A 22,057-nucleotide genomic window follows, 5' to 3' on the forward strand; every position below is an offset into this window, starting at 1 on the left:
TGTACATACTGGGTTGGCCAAAAAGTTCCTTTGGTTTCCCCAAAAGATGACTCTAATAGCACTTAGTTGTCTTTACCTTCATTTGAACAATTTTGTTAGAGTGCACTGTGACAGCTGTCATTAGTGTGCGTTCAGAAAAAAGCCTATCAAAATTGGTGAATTTTTGTATAGTCATTTAATCTTGAAGATGGAAGAAAATACACACCATTTTTGGCATATTATGCTTTATTTCAGTAAAGGTAAAAATGCAACTAAAACGCAAAAAGTAAAAGATTTGTGCAGTGTACGGAGAAAGTGCTATGATTGATCTAACACGTCAAAAGCAGTTTGAAAAGTTTCATGCTGGAGATTTCTCACTGGACGATGCTCCACCATCGGGTAGACCAGTTGAAGTTGATAGCGATCAAATCGAGACATTAATTGAGAACGATCAATGTTATACCACGCAGGAGATAGCTGACATACTCAAAATATCCAAATCAATAAAGTAATTGATGAAAATGAAAAATGTGTCTTTTCTTTTACAGTAAAAACTAAACAGACGTTTTGGCCAACCCAATACTTTTCCTCCACAAATTGTAACAGCTAACACTTACATAGAGCTTATTATGCACCAGACTGATCTAGGAATTGTACACGTATTAACTCATTTAACACTTACAAACCAATCTATGAGGTACATGCTCTTACACTCATTGTATCAGTAAGGAAACAAAGGCACAGAAAGGTTAAGAAACTCATCCAAGGTCACACAGCTAATAAGTAGCTGAACTGGGATCTGAAACCAGAATCTAGATTCAGAATCTATGCTCTAAACCACTAAGCCTCTGAATCTAATCACTGCCTCTAAATTTTAATGGATTGCTGTCTCTCCCTAAACAGAGCTTCTGCATCTAGGTTTCTATGAGTCCTCTGGTTTTCCCTCAGACTTAGCACAATATCTGACATATGAGAATCATTCCAAAAATATTCACTGAACTGAGCCAATACTGGCTACATAATTTTTACAAGTCACTTAACCCATCTGGATTTCAATTTGATCCTTATAATTATTTAAACTAAATATATCCTATCCTTCACATAAACCATAATTATAAACTTTAAATTTCATCACAGGATTAGATTTTAAACGTGTTGTCAAAAATTCTATTATTAACATTAAATACCATGAAATCGAATATTTCAGACAATGAAATACGTGAACTCCATTAAAACACCCCAAGTCCTTAAAATATAATACCTTGCTATCAACTTTTAACAAGAACTTTCCAAGCCCGATGATTGGCCACGGTGCTAGAGCTGCCTGCCGCTCCTTGAGGAAGTTCTCTATGACCTGCCACCACTCAGAGCAGCGTTTCTCCAGGAAGTTCACAACTCCAAAGTGAATGATAAACTTTTTGAGCATCCAGACTATAAAGAAGATAAGAAGTATATGTATGAACAAAATAGAGATGACAAAGTATAACGGGTTTCATGTGCCTTTTCTAAAACTGTAAAGCAGGAATTAAAATAATGATCAATTTAAAAAAAGGAGAGGAAGAGGGAAAGAAATTCAAGGTATTCCAAATTGATGGTATTGGGACAAACAACTTTCATACAATCTTCACTTGCCCATATACTTACTACCTTTTTTGTGGAGTCTGAATCCCTGAAGTAGTCGGGGATTATTTTATAGCCTATATAAATAGAAGATACTCTGAACACAAAAATTTCAGTGACTACAACCTAGGTCCCTCATACTTTACCCCTTCTGTGTTAAAGAATACTAACCCCTGAACATGTCCTAATTTCTTTGGCTATTATAGCTGCTAGTGCCAAATTTTATTCTTTTCCTTAGATTTTTTTATGTGTAGTTATCAAAAAAGTAAAGGTATTCCACATGCATCGTGATTTTATACCACTGCAGGTAACATTTTCATTTATGTTGCTATTTCTCTACTTGATGTTGCTCTATATATCTGAATTTATTTATTTATTTTTTTTTAAATCCTTCCCTAAGGACATTTTTTCATGCTTTTAAATAGAAAGGAAGGGAGAGAGAGTTCAGAGACGGGGGGTGGAGGGGGGGACTGGAGGAGGGGCATCAACTGGTTGCTTTTCATAGGTACCCTGACCAGGGCTGAACCCACAACCCAGGTATGTGCCCTGACCAGTGATCGAACCCATGACCTTTGGTTTGCAGGAGGATGCCTAACCAACTGAGTCATACCTGCCAGGGCTCTACATCTCAATCTTTTACCAGTATTCAGTAGAGAAGCAGGCTAGGTACAAGCACGGCTGTTACGAATGGGTCCCTGAGGCTGAGCACTGCCCACCTTCACTGGCGACCCCTCACGGACCCAAGTATGAATGCAGCCCTCTGCGGTTCGGTGGTGAGGGGGCCCTTCAAGCAGGAGTTAAGCTTCCTGTTAAAAGCCAGCTAAGAAGGTGGTGGGACTAGAAGGAAGTGTTACTTACCTGTGAGGGTTGCCTTGAATTTCCCTAATTCCAGCGGTTTCTAAATGCTTCACAGTTTACTATTTTGTACCATGAGCTCAATATTACATGCCAGTTCAACAATTCCTTCACTAGCATTTTTAAATCACTAGACAGGTCCCAGGAAAGCTCCTATAGTCTTCGGAATAAGCCCTGGGTATTTACAGACTGTAAAAAACCTTATGGGGGCACTCTGTTCATAGCCTGCTCTCTAAGCCATGTCAAATTCCTATGATGGCCTGAGAGTTAAGAAGTGACTAAAACAAAAGTAACTCTTGCTAATAATCTCCAAAGAAAAAGGGGTTCCAATAGCACCTGACTCATAATTTTCCAGCATGAAAGAAATCAGCTGGCAAAACCAAAAAGGTATGGACCAATCCAGAAGAGCAATTTAAACTGTCACTAAGCATTTCTACAAATTCCTTAATAGAAAGCATGGCTGTATGTACTCTGCGACTTGCTTAATTACAAATGTTCTTACTCCAACTGCCAAACAGAAGTTCTGCTTCAAGGTGTAAGAAGCAGATACAAACTTCAACTACTAATATTTCATGTTCCCTAAGAACAGGCACTATGCAGTGTTCTATCTTTAAAGAAACAGTAACTATTTAATTAACCATCCAATTTAATGAGAACAATAAGTTTGAGAATTAATGATCCTAGAAGGTAGAAAACAGGCTTCCAATAATCAGATTACGTTTAAATCAATAGTGAGAAACTTCGATATAGGAGACAGGGCTAATCAAATTTAGGAGGCATCTACATGGTAGGACCCCAAGCATCAACTGATGACTTAATAAATTTGGCAAAGACTATGACTGCAATAATAAAAAAGCCCAAGCAACCAGGACAAATTATAAAAGACTCTTCTATAACGCACCTGACTCAGAGAAAACTCTTCCTTACTCTTGCCATGTTTAAAAAATGCCTTTAGAAAGAGGTGGGCCTTAAGTTACCATGGTATTAAGGTATAAAGACCTAGTTTAATGATTTATGAAAAGCCATATGATTCCATTTTGTATCAAGCGTATAATATGTGTACATGTAATTTAATTTTGTCAAACAAAAAAAAAAGCACAATTTTGCATACATATAGTTCTTAAAGCCTACATTTCCATTGAATTAAAAATACAATGTAAAATTAAGAGCAGCTCTCAAAATTCAATCATAAACCCCCAAATCCAGATTGTTAACCTTTCTCTCCACAGAATCATGGGTGGCTAAACTGCCAACTCTCTAATTGACACTATCAGAATGTAAAGCCAAACAAAATTATAAGAGGCTAAATACCTTTCTGAGCTTAAAAATATTAAAGAGGAATCAAGTAAAAAATTTCCAAAATAATGTTCATTATTTAAATGCAAACATACGATCGTTTAATTTAAAAAGAGGCTAAAATTATCCCAAGTATTAAAATCCAAAAGTAAAAGAAAACATTTTTTTTACCTGCAATCGGCACTGGCAGCAGCTGCACAATCCACAGGTTCAGCCAGAGCTGCACGGCGATGATGGCCCACACAAGAGCCACAAAGTAGATGTCGCTAGTCTTCTTCTTTCTAAGGAACGCTCCAATTTCAGGCCTCTGTCTGCCCAGTGTGGGTGAAGGCGAGGAGGGTGAAGATGATGAAGACAATGTTGGAGGGGGTTCTCCTCTGTCCATGGTTTCTGAGAAAGAGAAAAATTACCCACCAACTTAGTCCACATCAGTGAACAGTAATACAGAGTAATTCACTCAGCTACTCTATTTTTTTAGAATAATTCATTTATTTGTTTGTTTATTTATAGAGAGAGAGGAAAGGAGAAAAAGAGAGAGAGAAACATCACTGTGTGGTTGCTTCTCACTCGCGCCCCCAACTGGAGACCTGACGTGCAACCTAGTCATGTGCCCTGACTGGGAATCGAACCAGCGACACTTGGCTCGCAGGCCAACGCTCAATCCACTGAGCCACAGCAGCCAGGGCCTCAGCTACCCTATTTTAAGCCTTCAAAATGTACTCTGATTGTATAATTACATTGGGTTTATAAAAAAAAAAAAAAAAAAAAAAAAAAAAAAAAAGAGACCTGTATATATGTTTGCATATACACTGAAATATATGTGATAAATTTACAATGTCAACAGTATTTAAATCTAGGGAAATTAATTAAGTTTTCTGGAAAGCAGGGTATGGAAAATATTTTCTTTTTATTTATATATACTTTATACTATTCAAGCTTTATATGACATATATATCTTCATTAATATAGTCCTCATTTAAATGAAAACCTAAAGGAAAATATATAATAAAATAGCTAAGAATTATAATTAGTCCATGAAACTGACTCAAAATCATAAAGCAACAAACATTAACATGCAATAGAATTCCTATATTTAAAAATTTCTCCTCTTTTTATATAACCTTATATTAGATGCATTTATATACATTTCTGAGACAATGTGGCTTTTCATTGTCATTTCACCTAAAATGGCGTCAACTGCTCTTACCAGAAGAACCCAGGGCTTTGCAACACGCATTTCTATGTTTCTCTCAGAATAAGATATAAAACAAGATTGTTGAGGGTGAGTAATTTTCAAATAAAGGAAATCATACCAAATTATTTCACAGAAGGTCCTATTGTCTGATAATGCGACTGTTACATTTTAATATAGGGCCATATTATTTCTATTTCCTAGTTTTACCAAAACATACCATATACAATTCGTATATCAGAAATCATGTAACTCTTAAAGCAATATTCCTCAGTATATACGATAATGATGGAAGATCCTAAAACTTGCATTTTTGCCTGCCACAAGTAAATGTTAATGACAAAAATATATCATATATCACAAAGTCTAAAAAAAAAAAAAAAAAAAGAAACAAGGTCACCCAAAGTCTCAGTCCTCTATGTGCCCCATGGCCTTTACAGTTTTCTATAGCTGTATCATGTTCCACTTACCCCTGTCCACGTCTCCCTTCAGCTCGATGTCAGCTCCAGGAGAGATAAGAACTTGTCTGTCTTGCTCTCCCTCCACTGAACTTCTAGCACACAGAACAGTACCTGACAGATAGCGTATGCACTAAATATTTGTTGGAATAATGCCTTCCCTGTTATTTCAAAATTTTCATAAGCAACTACACAGTAGCTCTGAGTGCCACATCATAATTTCCTCAGTGTTCCTTTTAACTCTAAATGTTTGGCTGTGAATGAATTATTATTGCTGATGTAACCAGCACCGTGGTACTGGTTACAGCACTCATCGGAACTAATATTCTCTCCTGAGGTTTGAGGCTGAAGCCCAAGCTAGTTATGATATGTTTCTGTTTCACTTTGCTCTCTGAGTACCTTTCTAGTTTGGAAACTTCATGTTGTTGGATGTGGCAGACCTTTAGAAGAATAAGTATGTAACCTAAACGTCATCCCTTCTCCACTTTGAAAACACGAGTCGACGTGCAAGAAAAAGTTGTCCTACTACCCCAAATGCATTCTTCTTAGCTGACCCCTTCCTTCGAGACTTTCCTAAAGTCAGTTCTTCAAGAAGAGCTCACTGAAAACACTAGTAAACTCCAAAATCTTTGGCACTAACAGACCTCTTGGCACAGGCAGCCTGGCCTTTCACATTCCTGAACTCTGTGTGAGTACAGTGTGACTTTTAAGCTGATCTAAATCTCCCAGCTGTGTCTCAAGGAGCACTGAACCCAGAAGAACAACCAGAGAGGTCTGTTCTAAGGGAAATAGCCAACATATTAACAGCACAAGGCATGCAAAGCAAATTTTCAGAAACAAGTAATGCCAGAGAAATGGATGACTAGGAGTTGGAAAATAAAAGCCAAAAGGAAGATTTGGAGAAAGGGAACAACAAAAAAAGCAACATAAAAAGTTATAGCAAAATAGAACAATGGAAGAGGATTGACAGTTGTAGAAGAAATGGAAAATATGAAAAGGATTAAGTGGGGATGAATATGGACAAAGGTATGTGGGGCACTGAGGAAGGGAAAATAATATGAAATTAGGGTGAGAAATAAAAATTTTAAAAAAAGAAAAGCATTTTTTAAAAAAGGAAAGAATAAAGGATCAAGATAAGAACCTAAGAAGGTAAATAATCAAATGTATGAAAAAAGTGATATATGAGCACAAAGATGGAAGGAAAAAGTGTAAAAAGAGAAATCAGAGAGAATAATGAAGGACCAGTAAAAGTAGCATTTTGCAATCCTAGTGTCTTTCTTAATTTTATATTCTATGTTCATTTCATTTTCCAGAATGATTCTGAAGGCATTCCATCAGAAGGCCAGTCACCTGCAGGCTGAGTCGAGGGCTGGTCCTCAGTGCTGGATTCGTAGCCTGTGATAGAGATAGCTAAGGTTGCCAGGGTAGAGGCGGCCATGGAGATGACTTGCCCTGGTAGCTCTGCCCCTGTAAAACAAGTGTGCATGTTAAAAACATTTTAGAGCACGTGAACAAAGTGGGAAATAACTTGCAAACTGAAAAACAGTTCTAAGTTTTCAACAGCAATAAAACAAAATGGTTATTAATGATCCACCAGACCAGTGGTTATTTGCCAAGGAAGAATGCTTAAGAATCAACAGTAAAATCTGCTAAAAATGCAGGTTCCCAGACTCTATCGTTCTCATTTGGGAACTTCATGCTGGTATGTGTGGCAGATAGCAGATATGTAAGTGTAGAGTGCCACATTTATATTTTTTTAATTTACAGGTTAATTTTAATGCAACTTTCTGTTGAAAAACACTGCCACACCAAGTCCGTGAACTTCCTGAACATAAACTATCTCACGCTCCTTTGTATTACTAGTTCGTAGTACAGTATGGGACAGCCCATATTTGATGCTCTCAATTATAATAGTCCAAAATGAATAGGTAAATGTATGGGTACTATGCAACACCCATCTATATACATCTATTAAGTACATAATTCATCATAGGCAGAATCCAATACTTAAAATCTAAAAGAATATTATTATCCTGTTTCATGTTATATGTTCCCATGTTAAGTCCCTAATAGGTAGTACACCAAGATTAACCATTTGCACTAGCCTCAAATAAAACATTTACTGGCCAATAAGGTCTGTCAGTAATTATCATTCTTTAATCTGTTATGGCAGACAGCACAGACTAGCTTACACAATACCAGTTTCTAGCATGCTTCCCTGCACCCTAGAGACTGGAAAGCTAGACTGTAGTTCCTGGACTCCCTTGCAGCTAAGGTTCCACATGTGATGCAGTTTCTACCAAGCAGGCACACCTGTGCAAGACTGTGAAGACAAGAGTGACTATAATTTGGAAACCATATGTACATCAAAGACAGTCACAGAGGCATATGGCTTTTCCACAGGAACTTAAACAGAAGTTCCGGATGTTCTGCTGTCTGATCTCTAACTTTGTGGCAGGCAGCAGCAGCTGCAGCACTTCTGCTCAAACAATCCTTGGGTGTCACTGATACAAGCTTAATTGTCTAGTCTTTCCAAAAATTCTATGTGCAAAAAATCTGTATGCTAATAGTACATCTTTCTCTTTTAGACTAGCTAGCATGTGCCACTGTACACAACTAAGAACACTGATCACTCCTTGTAAACAAATAATACACCCACATTCATACAGCTGGGACCTTACTTTTGGTAGGTCAATATGCAATGCAATAACACAGAATTCCGCCAAGCTAGTGAATTTCAGCTCCAAATGAGCTACACACACTCAAAAAATGAAACCTTCGCAAATACTAACTTGTTCTCCAACTTGCTGATCTCACTAAAATACAGAGTAAATATTCAGTGAATCACAGCTAAATCAATAAAAACTATGCAATATCATCCTAGTTAATACATAAATAAGTCAACAAGTTTTTAGAGTGCCTGAACTTCACAAAGGAATAAAAAGAAGAACACACACACACAATCAACAAAGTATCTCAAAATCACAGATGTAAGATTTGGAAACTGATCTTATCACTAAGACTTCTTAGTGATATCTACCTGCTCCTCAAAAACCCTAAGGATTTGGGAAGAAGGATGATAAACTAGATAGAAAAATCCCAGGACTAAGAACCCAGAAAAAGTTATGGTATTAGCAAAAATGTCCCAAGTAAAAATAGTCACACAGACAAGGAAACATGATCTTGGGACCCAGGAACTATAAACAAAAAAAAGGAAAAGAGCATCCAAGGTTTCAAATGTCAGTCTACCCAGGGATAGGACCAGCACAGAGGAGGCCTAAATAACAGGAATTTACAGAAGAGCAAAGAGGCAGGCCATTAACATTAGCAGCCTAGCTCCAGGGGACAGCAACTCCCAGTCCTGAAAATCACATAACAACACATCACATGTTCAAATAATATCTGTTAGTAGGCAGCAGGCAGAATACCATTTTTAAAAATCAGGGGGAAATATATTTCGAAACCAGTCTAAATAAGGAGACTCAATATACTTTGTTTTCTCTCATGAGGATAATGGCAGTTGCCAGAAATACATCAAAAGATGCTTACTGGAAGGAGGCCCTGCATACCAAGTAAAGCCTCCCCAGCCTGCACAGCTCCCTGTGAAGGAGGCCTGCATTTCCACTACTAATGTGGAAACTACATCTACTATCACTTCATTGTACTGTTGGTCAGTAACAAGGACGTGGATGGACATGCACCAACAGGAGTTTCTCTAGGTCTATTTAACTCACAGTGTCAGAAACGGGGAGCGGGAGAGGAGCAGTAAAACATCTAGTTTGTTCCTTCTCTTTTTCCAATTTGGGCTTAGCTGGATCAAACTTTTTCACTCATAATGAATGCTACCCTAAAATGATTAAGGCAACTACCAAGCCTTCCTGAGAAGATACTCCTGGTCATTTATAAACAATTACCAATGCTAGGAGGAACAGACCCAGTTGTACTGTACTTGCCATACTTCTTAGACTGAGTGTCCAGGCTATTAAAGATACATCTGATGTGTTTCCCTAGCTTTGGAAGAAGCATTTCTCATACTAAGAGTAACTAGCTGGGCCTAAGTTTCTTCATCTGTAAAATAAGTATAATACCAATCTCACTGGATTACTAAGAAAATTAGATGAGACAGCATGTTTAAAGAGACTAATAGGGCCTTGCCCATGCTGCCATTACTAAAAGTTACGCTACTGTGCCTCTTTTCTCACAGGCTAAGGAAGCACATCAAAGCTGGATTCGGGTTACTACAAAGTGGGACTTCTGGAATCCAGGAGGCAGAGACGGTAGGTCCTGCCGCTGCAGCAAGCCCACAGGGCCAACGTAAAAGACTGAAGCCGCTGACAACCACAACTGAGTTCAAAAGGGTCAGCAGTCAGTACCTCTCTGGGACGTCTGACGCTTGTTCAAAGAGCACTGGGCTTAGGGGCCAGGACCTAGGTTTATATCTTAGCTCCACCAGTCACATGTAGGGCTGTAAGCAAGTCAGTTAATCTCTGGAATAACATGTCTTCATCTGCAAAATGGAGATAACCATTCTATAAGGTTTTGGCGGTTATTTTATCTGTGGATTTAAAAAAAGATAGTACATTTGAAAGCACAGTAAACATTTAACATTTTTTCCCCTATATTATCTTGGGGTTCCAGGAAATACCAAGTAAGAACTCCCAAGGTCTAAGAGAAAACCACTGAATAAGGCCCCTCAGTTCAGAAGGAAACTCTGAAACTAATAACTCAGCAATAACCCACAAGAAGAGTTTTCTGGACATAAATAAACCCATGCCTTGAATTCTGATGAAATCCAAAGGATTAATTTTGTGAATCCAGTGAACCACAGACCACAAAAGCATCCACAGCAGCAAAGGATTCAAAGCTCAGAGGACACAGAGAAAGATGCCTACAAAGGCAGCTGGGATACAAGAGCAGGTCCTACAATGGGACAGTGGAAAAGACAAGAAATGAATGCTCACACTGCCATGACAATACACTGCAGTGCTCCTGTACCTAACTAACCACACGACACTGACATCAACAGGAGGGAATGACTATAATAAAGGAAAAGTCAGTCTTAGTATGGACTAGATGATTTGAGTTCTGATGCCTAAAAGAAACAAGGTTCTAGGGACAAGAGGAAAAAATACTCAGAAATTTAGAAAAAAATATTTGAGTTATTTCATGATAAAGATTATAAGGACTAGAAGTCCATAAAAGGATTCTAGATCAAGAATAACTATTCTGCAGTAGGCTGGACTGGGAGTAAACAAAACAAGGAAAACTAACATTTCCAAATCTGCTTACAACATTTATTCTGTGTCCTATGATTCCCTTCCTTGCAAGAGTCTAGAACACAAATACTAGAACTCTGGTTTGCATGCCAATACCCTACCATAGGCTGGAGTTTTGAGCCATGTTTAATTATGATTATCTTAGGATTCTTAATTCTCACAGCTCTCTAGGCTGCCATCACCCGCTGACTAGAATTTATACCCAAAAGAAGACCTACCTAAAACCTTTGGTTTTAGACCTACATTATTCATATATGTTCTTGAAATAAAGTATTTACTTAGATCTGAACAAGGCAGTCAAAAGGAGAAAACTGTCCTGGGGTGAGGTATAAGCAGAATCACCTGAGTCACTACTTTTAGGGGAAAAATATATAAAAAAGGAGATAAAGCTAACCAAAGGGAAAATTGGAGACCACTAAGCTTTCTATTCTAGTTGCAAAAACAGAAAAGTTTACTTCTACTGGTCTGATAGGTAACCAAGAGTCTAAAAGACTGTGATCAGGAAGACAGGATGAGCAAAGAAAACAAAAGACAGCAAAATATAAGACAAAATCTTTCCTGTTTTCCACTGTCAGAAAGATAAGTAATTAAGGTTTTTTTGTTTCAGGTAGTTATTTAAAAATTCTAAACAACTGTTTATGAATAAAAGACAATCTTACAATTGTCAGACATTACTCATTTAACAAATAATTTTTAAAAGCAACTTAATGAAAAATAACTTCTGTAAGGAACTGTACAAATACACCAAAGTGCCACAAATAGCCTTGTGATTAGCATAAAATGAAGATGCCAAAAATAAGTTGTAAAGTATACTTCACATAGAAAGATGCTCATGACATAATTAAGTTTAAAATGTGAGTCACAAAAGAGAATGTTCACTATGATCCAGTTTACTTGTATTTTAAAAATTCTGAAGGCATAAAAACCATCAGTTAACATTTTGGTATTATCTGTGGGCAGTGGGGTTTTGAGTGATTTTTATTTTCTTTTTTGTTTCTCTGTATTTCCTGACTTAATTGTGACAAACTGGTATCTGAACATTTAATTATTTTCCTTCTAAAAATCTGCTACAACTAATAATTTGCTTTTAGTTTATATATAACCATGAGAGAGAAGCAAGGGACAACTGTCAGTCACCTGTAGAAACTGGGTGCTGTTCAGATCTACCTCTCCAGACACAGCTGCTTCCACATGGCTGGTTAACTTGAAGTCCAGGAGAACCATTACCATATCTGGCCACTGCTTCCCACCACACCCCTGCTGCCTCCTTATCACTAATTAGAAATCTATATCTTTAACAAACTGTTTTTGGATAAAAACCCCTTGTAGCCAAAAATAATCTTTGAAAGAACATGGTGTGTTCAACATTGTACTAGAAGTTTTAACCAGAGTAATCAAGCAAGAAGAAATAAAAGGCATCTAAGTTAGAAAGGAAGAAGTAAAACTATCTCTATTTGCAGATAACATGCAAAATCCTAAAGAATACACACACACACACACACACACACACACACAAAACTATTAAATAAACAAATTCATCAAAGTTGCAGAATACAAGATCAGCTGGGGAAAATATTTGACCTTGGATTTGGCAATGAAATAGGATACCAAAAGCACAAGCAACAAAAATTTGGAAAACTCACAAATATGTGAAAATTTAACAACACACTTCTGATGAATCAATGTGTCAAAGAAGAAATCAAAAGGGAAATCACATAGTATCTTGACTCAGGGAAAATGGAGACACAACATAGCAAAATTTATGGGATGCAAAAGGAGTTCTAAGAGGGCAATCTGTAGCTATAAATGCCTACATTAAGAAAAAAGAAATATCTCAAATAACCTAACGACAGTTAGTTGCTTAACGGATACAGAGTTTCCTTTTAGGGTGATGAAAAATCTTAGAATGAGATTGAAGTAATGGGTTGCACACACTATGAATGTACTAAATGCTACTTTAAAATAGTTAATGGATCATTTTATGTTCTATGAATTATACCTCAATAAAAAATGCAGAAGAAAGGGGGGTGGGTTGAGGTATAGTTTAACAACCTAAAATATTTTAAACAAATTTACTGTTTAGAAAACACCACAGGTCTTTAAACAGATTTAAAACTGTTTCATCATAGCATGTTTTTTAAAAATAAAGCTTCTCTCTCAAATATTTCTTAAGAGTAATATTAATAGAATGCCCTATTTCTTACCAGCAGACTCTTTTCCATTCTGTTTTTCATAGAGGGTGCCCACAGACATCAGGAAAACAATAACCAGGAACACTGGAATTCTCCACGAGCCAGCCAGAGATGCTGCAAATTATTAAGAGTTCACATTTTTAATGAAATAAAAACCCAGCACTTGTCTTTAAAAGAATCAGTTTAGTAGACTGACAGGACAATTTGGCATAGATATTAACAAAATTGTTTCACAGGGAAAATTTTAAAAACTAGCCATCAGACAAGTGAGGCCTAACTCAGGGCTTCTCTCAATATAAGTCCAGTCCTGCTGTCAGAGGCCCCAGGTCCAAAGGACTGGGTACAAGCAATAGGCTTGTATCCCCTGAGGAAACAAATCCATTCTGAAGCACATCCAGGTGCCCTCCCCACTGCGTCACCTAATCCCAGAATTACCTGCCTCAGGCATAGATCCTAAAGTCATGCAGCCTGGCTATTTCCTGAAAGTACCACCAGATGTGGTCCCTCTCAAGTAAGGGTGGAATGGCCCAAAATTGCACTACACAAACCTTCAGTGTATCCTCCCCAGTGCATAATGCAAAAATGTTGACAAGTGGCTACCCATTAGCCATTTGCAGTTCCTTGAGTTTGCATAGTCACGGACATACACCTGCCTGCCTCCCTCCTCTGCCTTTCTGGCTGGTATGGCTCAGCGAATTGAGTGCCAGCCTGCGAAGTAAAGCGTTGCTGGTTCATTTCCCAGTCAGGACACGTGCCTGGGTAGCGGGCCAGGTCCCCAGTTGGGGCGTGCAACAGGCAACCACACATTAATGTTTTTCTCCCTCTCTTTCTCCCTCCCTTCCCCTCTCTTTAAAAATAAATAAATAAAATCATTTTAAAAAATTGAGTCAAATCATGTATTAAGGGATCTTGCTGATACACTCCTCTAGCATTCCAAGTCAGCAAAGCTAAGGAGTAACACTTCATTCAACATCAAACTCCAAGGAGACATATTTTCAATCAACTCTTTTTCAAACAAATTTAACAATAAGTAGCTCTAAAAATGATCTACCGCTCTTGGTTATTAAATCTTGTTTTTATTTTTTTAAATACTTTATTTATTTATTTTAGAGGGAGGGGAGAGGGAGGAAGAAAGAGAAATATTGATCAGCTACATCTTGCACAACCCCAACTGGGGACCTGGCCCAAAACCCAGGTACGGGCCCTGACTGGGAATTGAACCGGCAACATTTCAGTCTGCAGGCCGGCGCTCAATCTACTGAACCACACCAGCCAGGGCTGAGTTTTGTTTTTTAAAGTAGAACTAAGTGGTTCCAAAGACTCATACTTGGAAATAAAAGGAATCCCTGAAAAATCACTCTAGCACTCAGCAGCCATTCAGCTAACAGTGCAGTCTCAAATAACAGGGAATTATTTGGAGCAGCTCGGACACTGACCGTTCTAATGTTGAATGGTATTTTCTCTCTGAAGCTGATCTCTGCTCTAACATCTCTCCTTCATGGTTACCAGTTTAAACCACTCCTTCACAAGAGACTCTTCCCTACTTGTACACCCTCCTCACCTCCACCTCTCCCCACCCCTGCAGCCCAGCTCCCTTCTCTTATCCAGAGTCAACATCTCTGGTTCCTTTCATTGTTTCTCACAGAGGATTCTAAGCACCTCTTATCACACTTGACTGTTTATCTATATCCTTCTTCAGTATGATACTCAGGAATGGCCACGATAGCCCAAGTGTGCTCTACTTTTTAAGATATATTTATCTTTAAAGGACCTTTTTGAAAAATGAACATTCAATATAATTAAAAGATAGACATTTTAAAGATAACATTTTCATTGAAGGTTAATAAAATATTAAAGCAGAACATTTTCTAAGGATTACTTTAAAATTTTTTTAATGCAGTATGTAACACTACAAAAAAAATCACTTTGGTTTACACAGTCAGCCACTGCTGAACTTAAGCTAGACCTTCTTAGAAAAAGTGACCCACCTAAATGAAAAAGCAATATAATCCAGACAGGAATTGAAACTGCTCTCAAGTAGCGCTCAGTGCTTGCATTCCACTTGAATGAAACAGTCAACACATAGCCAACTACCAACGTCCAGATCTTAAATAAATGAAATACAGACACAGTTGTAAAATATGTACACGTGAAAATAAACGTACAATTATACAAAATGTGCGGGCATCTATATATCGCGGCAGCGCCGCGGTTACAACACAGATAAGATGAAGGCAGGTGATGCTCAAGGAGCAGGGGCGGGCTTCCTCCGCTTAGGCAAACCAAGTTTTCAAGTAAGCAGGTATTTAAATCCCACGCGGTGACATCATTAAAGTATTTTTAAGCAAAAATACATATAGCTTTAATTTAAGGTATATTAAAGTTCAAAAACTATTATATGCATAAAGATACTTAAGATAAAATATTCTATTTTTAAGCCATGACCTTAAGAGCTTAATCTTGTGAAATTCTTAAAGTTTTCTCTAAAGATTAATGTTTGGGGGGTGGGGGGAAGCTTCCCCCAAAGAAATCAGGTTGAAAGATTCATTATGGCCTATGAAAAATGACTCTAGCACTTAAAGGAGCACCAGCACAACCTACGCAGAAACTCTCCAATAACCTCCTATTTTAATAGAACATTTACAAAAGATGGAAGGAATATATAATCCAGAACAAATACCAGGAATATATTAAAATAACCTAAACCTTAAAAAGAGAAGGAAATTTTAAAATAAAAAAAAGAACTTTAAACTATAATTCAGAAAATGAAGAAAAAGGAACCGATATGATCACCACAAAAGACAGAAAAAAACTACCTCCTATTTTATTTTGGTCATATCTATCAATAAAAATAGTCTTCAGGTCTTAAAAATGTTTATAATGTCTGACCTGAGAATTCACATTTGGAACCATACTAAATAATAATAAACTCTATAAAAAGAAGCTCATGAGAACATAATCCAGAATACTGAAAAGCTGATAACCTACAAGTTCAACAACTGGAAAGTGGTTAGGGATAATTCAGTTAAGAAAATTATACAACCATTAAAATAGATTTTTGTAAGCAAAGACTAAATAGTCAAAATACTCCTAAGAATATTAACAAAAAGCAAAATATAAAAACACATATGACATGATTATATCTACTATATGGTGAGGAAAAAATGTACTAAGAAATTAATGGTTGTTTTGTGGTGGTAAGATTTTGTTTTCCCTTTTATTTTCTGTATTTTCCAAATGGCCTTTAATAAGCGCTAATTCTTTTAGAATGAAAAGGATATTAAAATACTATTCTTCAAGCAATCTATCTGGTGAAATATTACCGAGGTCTCAAGCCCCAGACACATAACTGCATGGGAAGGGAGACCACAGCCACTTCAAGCTTGCAGGCCCACCCAGAGCTAACCCTGTGCACTCAGGGCTTCTGAGATATGACTGTGGAGCTCAGAACAAAATCTGACTACAATAATAGTACATTTGTGTGACATTCACTATGGGCCAGGCCCTGTCCTGAGGCACAGGCTATATGAACTCACTTAATTCTCATAAACTCAAGAAATAAGTACTATTATTCCCATTTTACAGATTTAAAAATCCGCTTGAAAGTGACAAAGGGAGATCAGAACCCAGAAATCTGGCTCTGGAGTCTGCTTTCTTAACCAGAAGAAGAAACAAGGGAGGTACTAAAATAAAATTTAAAAAAGGAAAAGTGGCTCCAATGTTCACAAAGTAAAATAAAAATGTCATCTGGGCAACTACAAAGGATGAAATAAAAAATGATCCTTAGGATATGGATGGTCTCCAGCAGCATGCAACACAGGGTAATCAGCCCCACCCTAGTAAACACGAAGTCAGTAATTTAGATGAAAGACTAGAAGAAATAGTAATCAGATTCAGATTACACAAAACTGGGCTTAGTCAATAACACTGAGATGACTACAGCAAAAAGACACCCTGAAGTTGTAACAATGCGCTCATTCAAGTAAGATTAAATTTAATAGAGAGAAATGCAAAGTTCTGCTTTCAGATTCAAAACTCAACTGTGTAAGTTACAGAATGGGAAGGGCAGCTAAGTTCCTCTTTAGTTCAGTGTCAGAAGTATAACTGGTGTGAGTGCCTATTAACAAAAGTACAACAGTTATATCAAGGTAAGTGATTGTTTTAATGACATTTGCACTAGTGAACCACACCAGCAACAAAATGCAGACTGGGAAAGGAAAAGGAAATCACAACCTGGGAGATATGGATACAGCTGGGGAAAAACTATCTTGGCTGAGAAAAGAAAAGGAAGAGTCAGGATTTGATAGCTATCTTTAAATAGCTGGAGAAATGTCATCTGAGAAGCCACAGGACTTAATTTTCTGTGGTTCTCATGGCAGAAATAACAGGTGAGACTAGGAAGCAACACATTTCAGCTCAATATGAGGATAAATCTTTCGCACAACTATAGCAATGTAAAAATGGGATAAGCTACTATCACTGAAAGTGTCTGAGCAAGAGCTGACCATAAGTCAGGGATGACAAAGTAGGAGAGAAAGTCTGTCCACAGTGAGAAGCTGAAGTAGAGAATCACAAAAAGCACAAACTTTCAGAGTTTAAGTCTATGATACTTCAAGACCAAGAGTTTTTGTTTCTTCTCCATATTTAGGAATCAGTATCACTATCAGGGGGAGAAAAAAATAACAGACTGCATACTTCAGGGTTTTTTTTAAAGAAAAACTCATGGTCCAAAGTGAACCTTAAACTCACAAATAACCTCATTTCAGTTTAAAATAACCATAAAATATAGTCCTGAATTCCACTTCTGGGAATCTGGTTTACAGAAGCACTATACACTGTGCAGACAGATATAAAAATATTCACTGTGGCAGTTTAAAATATTAAAAAATTGATAACAAGCTAAATGTCATTTTATAGAAGACTAGTTAAATAAAGGTATCTCCAAAAATGGAACAATTATGCAGACTTTCAAAGGTGTGATGAATATCTATATTCAATGACAAACTGATGCCAGTGCAAATTTATAATGGTGAAAATGTACTCTCATAAATGTTAAACAATATATTATCTCTGGATGGTTGGATTTCAGGGGTTAATTTGCTTCTTTATGCTTTCCATCAAATACTGAATTTTCTTCTGAGTATTATTATTTTTATAAATAGAATGTTTTTACTTAAAAAATATTTTGGCTTATTTTGGATTTTTTTCAATACTTTGTGAAGTGTTTCCTCAGAAAAGAGTCACAGAATATTATTAGCTCAAAAAGTATAGCCATTTATAAAAACAGCTTAGAGTTTCTATTAAACCATTATGATTACACAATTAACAATATTTAAAAATGTTTATCAGATTATCCTTACACAAATTCAGAGTTAAGATAATCTGGTAGGAACACTTTTTAAAAGGCATCTTTAAAAAAAGTTTTTATACTACTGTGCTATTAAAAAGAAAGAAGTATATCAGTAAGTGCTAACAAGATATCCACAATACAAAGATATGTTAAAGAGGAAGGTGCAGAGTTTCATGCTATGCCACTTCTGTTTTATAAAACGAAATCCTATACTTTATGTGTCCACACAGGCGTAGAAATAAATTTAGAAGACTATTCATCAGTAACAATAGCAACATCTGTCCAGTAGAAATGCTATAGAGGAGAGACGATTTACTTTTACCGTATAAATGTCTATGCTGCCTACATTGTTTTTATATAACAAGCATGTTTTACTTGAGTCAATTTTTTAAATTGCTGAATAGTCTTTAAAATGACAAACTGAAAATGAGGATTTGTACATTCAAATTTCATTTATAATTTCTAGTATGGATTCCTAAAAGTATAACTTTAAAAGGTGTTTTTTTATTTCTCTCGGAGTGATATATGCTTAGCTTCTGAGCAAACCTGTTCAAGTATGAATTTTCTTCCCTACATAGATCAATGAGCAGTAGTTTATACATAACAGATCATACTTTCCAAGATTTATGTTCTTCAAAACAATGTGTCCTTTCCAAAATGTATATTCAATACTTATTTTAAAGCACTATATAAGACTCTGCATAATGTGCTAGAAACTATATAAGACTCAGCATAAAAATTGGCATTATTTATTTAGCACTCCAAGTAGAGTGAACAATCACACTTTCCTTTTATCTGACTTATTATACAAATACACTTTCTCATTAAAAAATATTAACTGCATCAACCATAAGTAGATTTTGCCTTTTAAACAATGACATTTTTTTGGCATTTTTAAAAAGATTTTACTTTTAGAGGGAGGGTGAGAGAGAGAGAAACATTAGTGCCTGACAGATACATGGATCTGCTGCCTCTTGCGCGCCCCCAAATGGGGAACCTGGCCCGCAACCCAAGCGTGTGCCCTGACTGGGAATCTAGCCAGTGACCTTTTGGTTCCCAAGCCAGCGCTCAATCCTCTGAGCCACACCAGCCAGGACTCGTTTTATTTATTGTCATCTGGGCACTAACTGGAAAAACAACTTGGCTCAATTCTGTTGCATGTTTTGTGTAAAAACACTTTCCTATGTCTTGTACAAGGGAATAAACCCACAGACGTCTTCCCAAGTTATGGAGCCACAACACAGCCCTAATCATAGTTCCAGCCAACTACTCCTTCAGGCACTTCATTCTCCTTTAAGACAGCTTAATGCTACGTTGAAAACTGTTCTCTTTGTGGTATGGGATCTTAAGAGTCAAGAATCTTTTAAAATCAAAATCTGGAAAGCTTCCTCCTTCCTGTTGCCAGACAAGCAGAAATGCACCTAGAAAAAGGGCTCAGAAGTGGAATTGAGTAGGCTTGGATGGCTAATGTACACTTCCTAAGGGCCTCACCTGCAATGCTGCCGAACTCGTGGGATCTGTAAAACTGAACACCAACGGACCTTAGAAATCCTTCAAGTTAATCCCACACTTCACACAGCTGGGGATGAGTAGCCCAGAGAAGAGCTCTGAGCTGTTCAAGGTCAGGAAGCAAGTTACTGACAGAGCTCAGTTTAGAATTTACTCTTCTCATCTTTCAGCCACTCTTCTCTTCCACCTCATGCTTCTTTACAAAGTAAAACGAAAACAATGTGATGAGAGACCATGGAGAAAACAACTCCATTACTACTGCGAAAACTTTAAATGGTCTTCAAACTTTCCAACAAGTGTGAACTAATGAAGCGAGGAAAAGCAAAACACTCCCAGCAAAAAAAAAAAAGGGGGGGGGGGGCAGGGGAGGCACTACCTTTTCAGATTTATCCTGACTGCTACATCATGGGGAGATGCCAAGAATCCTAAGGACTGAGTCACATGACAGCTGGGTGCAACAGATGACTTTTTTCAAGTGTTTAGAAATCACTTACTAAGTCAGTACAATATTCTAATATATTTGAAACTTCACACCATAAATGTAAGCAGGATGGAGTGTCAGGAGACCAGAGTCAAGAAGAAGATCTAGGAGTCACTGAAGTAACCACCAAGCGAGGGGAAGAGGAACTGAACTGGAAAGATAAACTGGGAACAAAGGAAAATACAGGCACCGAAGACACTACAAAGGAAAACTGGACAGAACTTGGAAATAACTCAAAAGATACAAGGATGAAAGCAAAGAAGAAAACAGAGATGGCTAAGGTTTCTAGATGACTAGAATTCAGGGGTCTTTCGGGGAACACGTGTGGTTAGTCCAATCCTGATATCCTTCTCTTTGTTTCCTAATAACTAAAATCAAATCACACTAAAAAAAGTGAACTAAAAATTTAATTACAACATATTGGGGGAATTTTTTTTTTAATCCTTATTGAAGGTCTTGATGACAAAGGGACTTTAATTGCTGACAGGTCTGTTGAGTACCATTTACTAACAGAAAGAAGAGACCAATCTCTCATCACTTGTGAAATCCCTCCTACTACACAGGACTGTTATGAGAATTAAATAACACACAGGAAAGCACCTAATCCAGTGCCTGGTTCATGAGTCCAAAGTTACGTCTTATTTATTATGCATTGTCAGCTCTCCAAAACGTAGATGTGTTTAAATGTGACTTTTCTCTCTGCCTCTCCCCTCGATCTCTCTCTCTGGCAGCAGGCTCAAATTTACAAGTTGTCCAGAAAGCATAGACTCTCTATAACAGTCAGCCCTGCTTGGGATTACAAAACCAAACTGGCTGTGAACTATGAGATAGAAATGTTCCAGAACGGGCCCCCTGCCCACTCACGTGACCTATTTTCCAGTCCTGTCAGGCCTTCATCAGCACTTTAGGCTGAGCTGAAAAATCCTTGTTTCTGCTTCCCAGGTACACCTCACCCCCATCCTACCACCCACCCCAGCACTGAAACAGAAATGAAAGCCAGTTTCTCTCAAACTCAGATCTACCTCCAGGCTCTACTTTAAATTTAGCCCCTCTACCACTCACTCCCTATTCACTTCTAATTATCTCATGTCTCTTTATATAATGTTTTTTTACCCCCTCCTCTTCTCCCTTGCCCCCACTACTTAAGACAAAAAGCTGAGTTTCAAGCCTTTTTAAAATCATTAATTGGCTTGACCTTCCTCCCTACTTCTAGCCCAATCAACAGTGGCCCTTCTCTTCTGCTCATCCACAAACCATACAAGGGTATTTAAGTAAAATACAAAGATGAGGGCTTATCTTCAGTAAAAAGGTATTTAAAACTATATACACTGAGCTACGAGCACCTCTTTACAAGTATTCAACTCCTTACCTTCTTCCACTATCTGAGAGTCACTGGCAGAAACAGCTTCATTTTCCACCAATCATGCCAATTTACCTATGTATTCAACATCTTACTCTGGTATAAAAATACACCATACACATTACGCCTTTCTAATTTCCTACAGTGTAGTGGATAAGCCACTCGGTCTTGGCTACAGTAATTTATTGTAAACTGCATTATCAACAGTCAAAAAATGTTAGAATCTATAAATGAGTCTGACTTTAACAAGACTGAATTTCTTGAGGACAGAAATCAAGTCACAGTAATCTTTATATTCTTACCAGTATATAGTAGTCTGCTTTCTACATATGAGGGATTCAACGAACTTAACTGAAATGTGAAACAGTAAGGTAAAGAAGAAAGAACACTGAACTGGGACTCCATAAATGTGAGCCATGAATTTGTTCACATTATGAGTGACTTTGGGACAATCACATTCTCTGAACCTCAGAAACTTCTCCTGAAGTG

The 22,057-nt window shown here is 37.3% G+C and overlaps 1 protein-coding gene across 2 annotated transcripts in view; it reads right to left on the reverse strand.

The window, feature by feature from the left end:
• Nucleotides 1–22,057, reverse strand: part of TMEM245 (transmembrane protein 245) — a 75,980-nt gene that overhangs the window by 51,698 nt on the left and 2,225 nt on the right. Inside the window, exons 2-6 of one of the 2 annotated variants that reach the window (XM_090275951.1) lie at nucleotides 14,857–14,974; nucleotides 12,881–12,982; nucleotides 6,751–6,867; nucleotides 3,922–4,140; nucleotides 1,241–1,410 (exon numbers count right to left, since the gene is read on the reverse strand). In XM_090275951.1, coding sequence (XP_090132077.1) covers nucleotides 1,241–1,410; nucleotides 3,922–4,140; nucleotides 6,751–6,867; nucleotides 12,881–12,982; nucleotides 14,857–14,974 — 726 coding nt within the window. The remainder of the gene's footprint in view (nucleotides 1–1,240; nucleotides 1,411–3,921; nucleotides 4,141–6,750; nucleotides 6,868–12,880; nucleotides 12,983–14,856; nucleotides 14,975–22,057) is intronic. The other variant, XM_090275952.1, reaches the window with a different exon arrangement.

Source organism: Furipterus horrens, unplaced genomic scaffold (assembly GCF_987537825.1).
Source record: "Furipterus horrens unplaced genomic scaffold, mFurHor1.1.pri manual_scaffold_4, whole genome shotgun sequence".
Lineage (NCBI taxonomy): Eukaryota > Metazoa > Chordata > Mammalia > Chiroptera > Furipteridae > Furipterus > Furipterus horrens.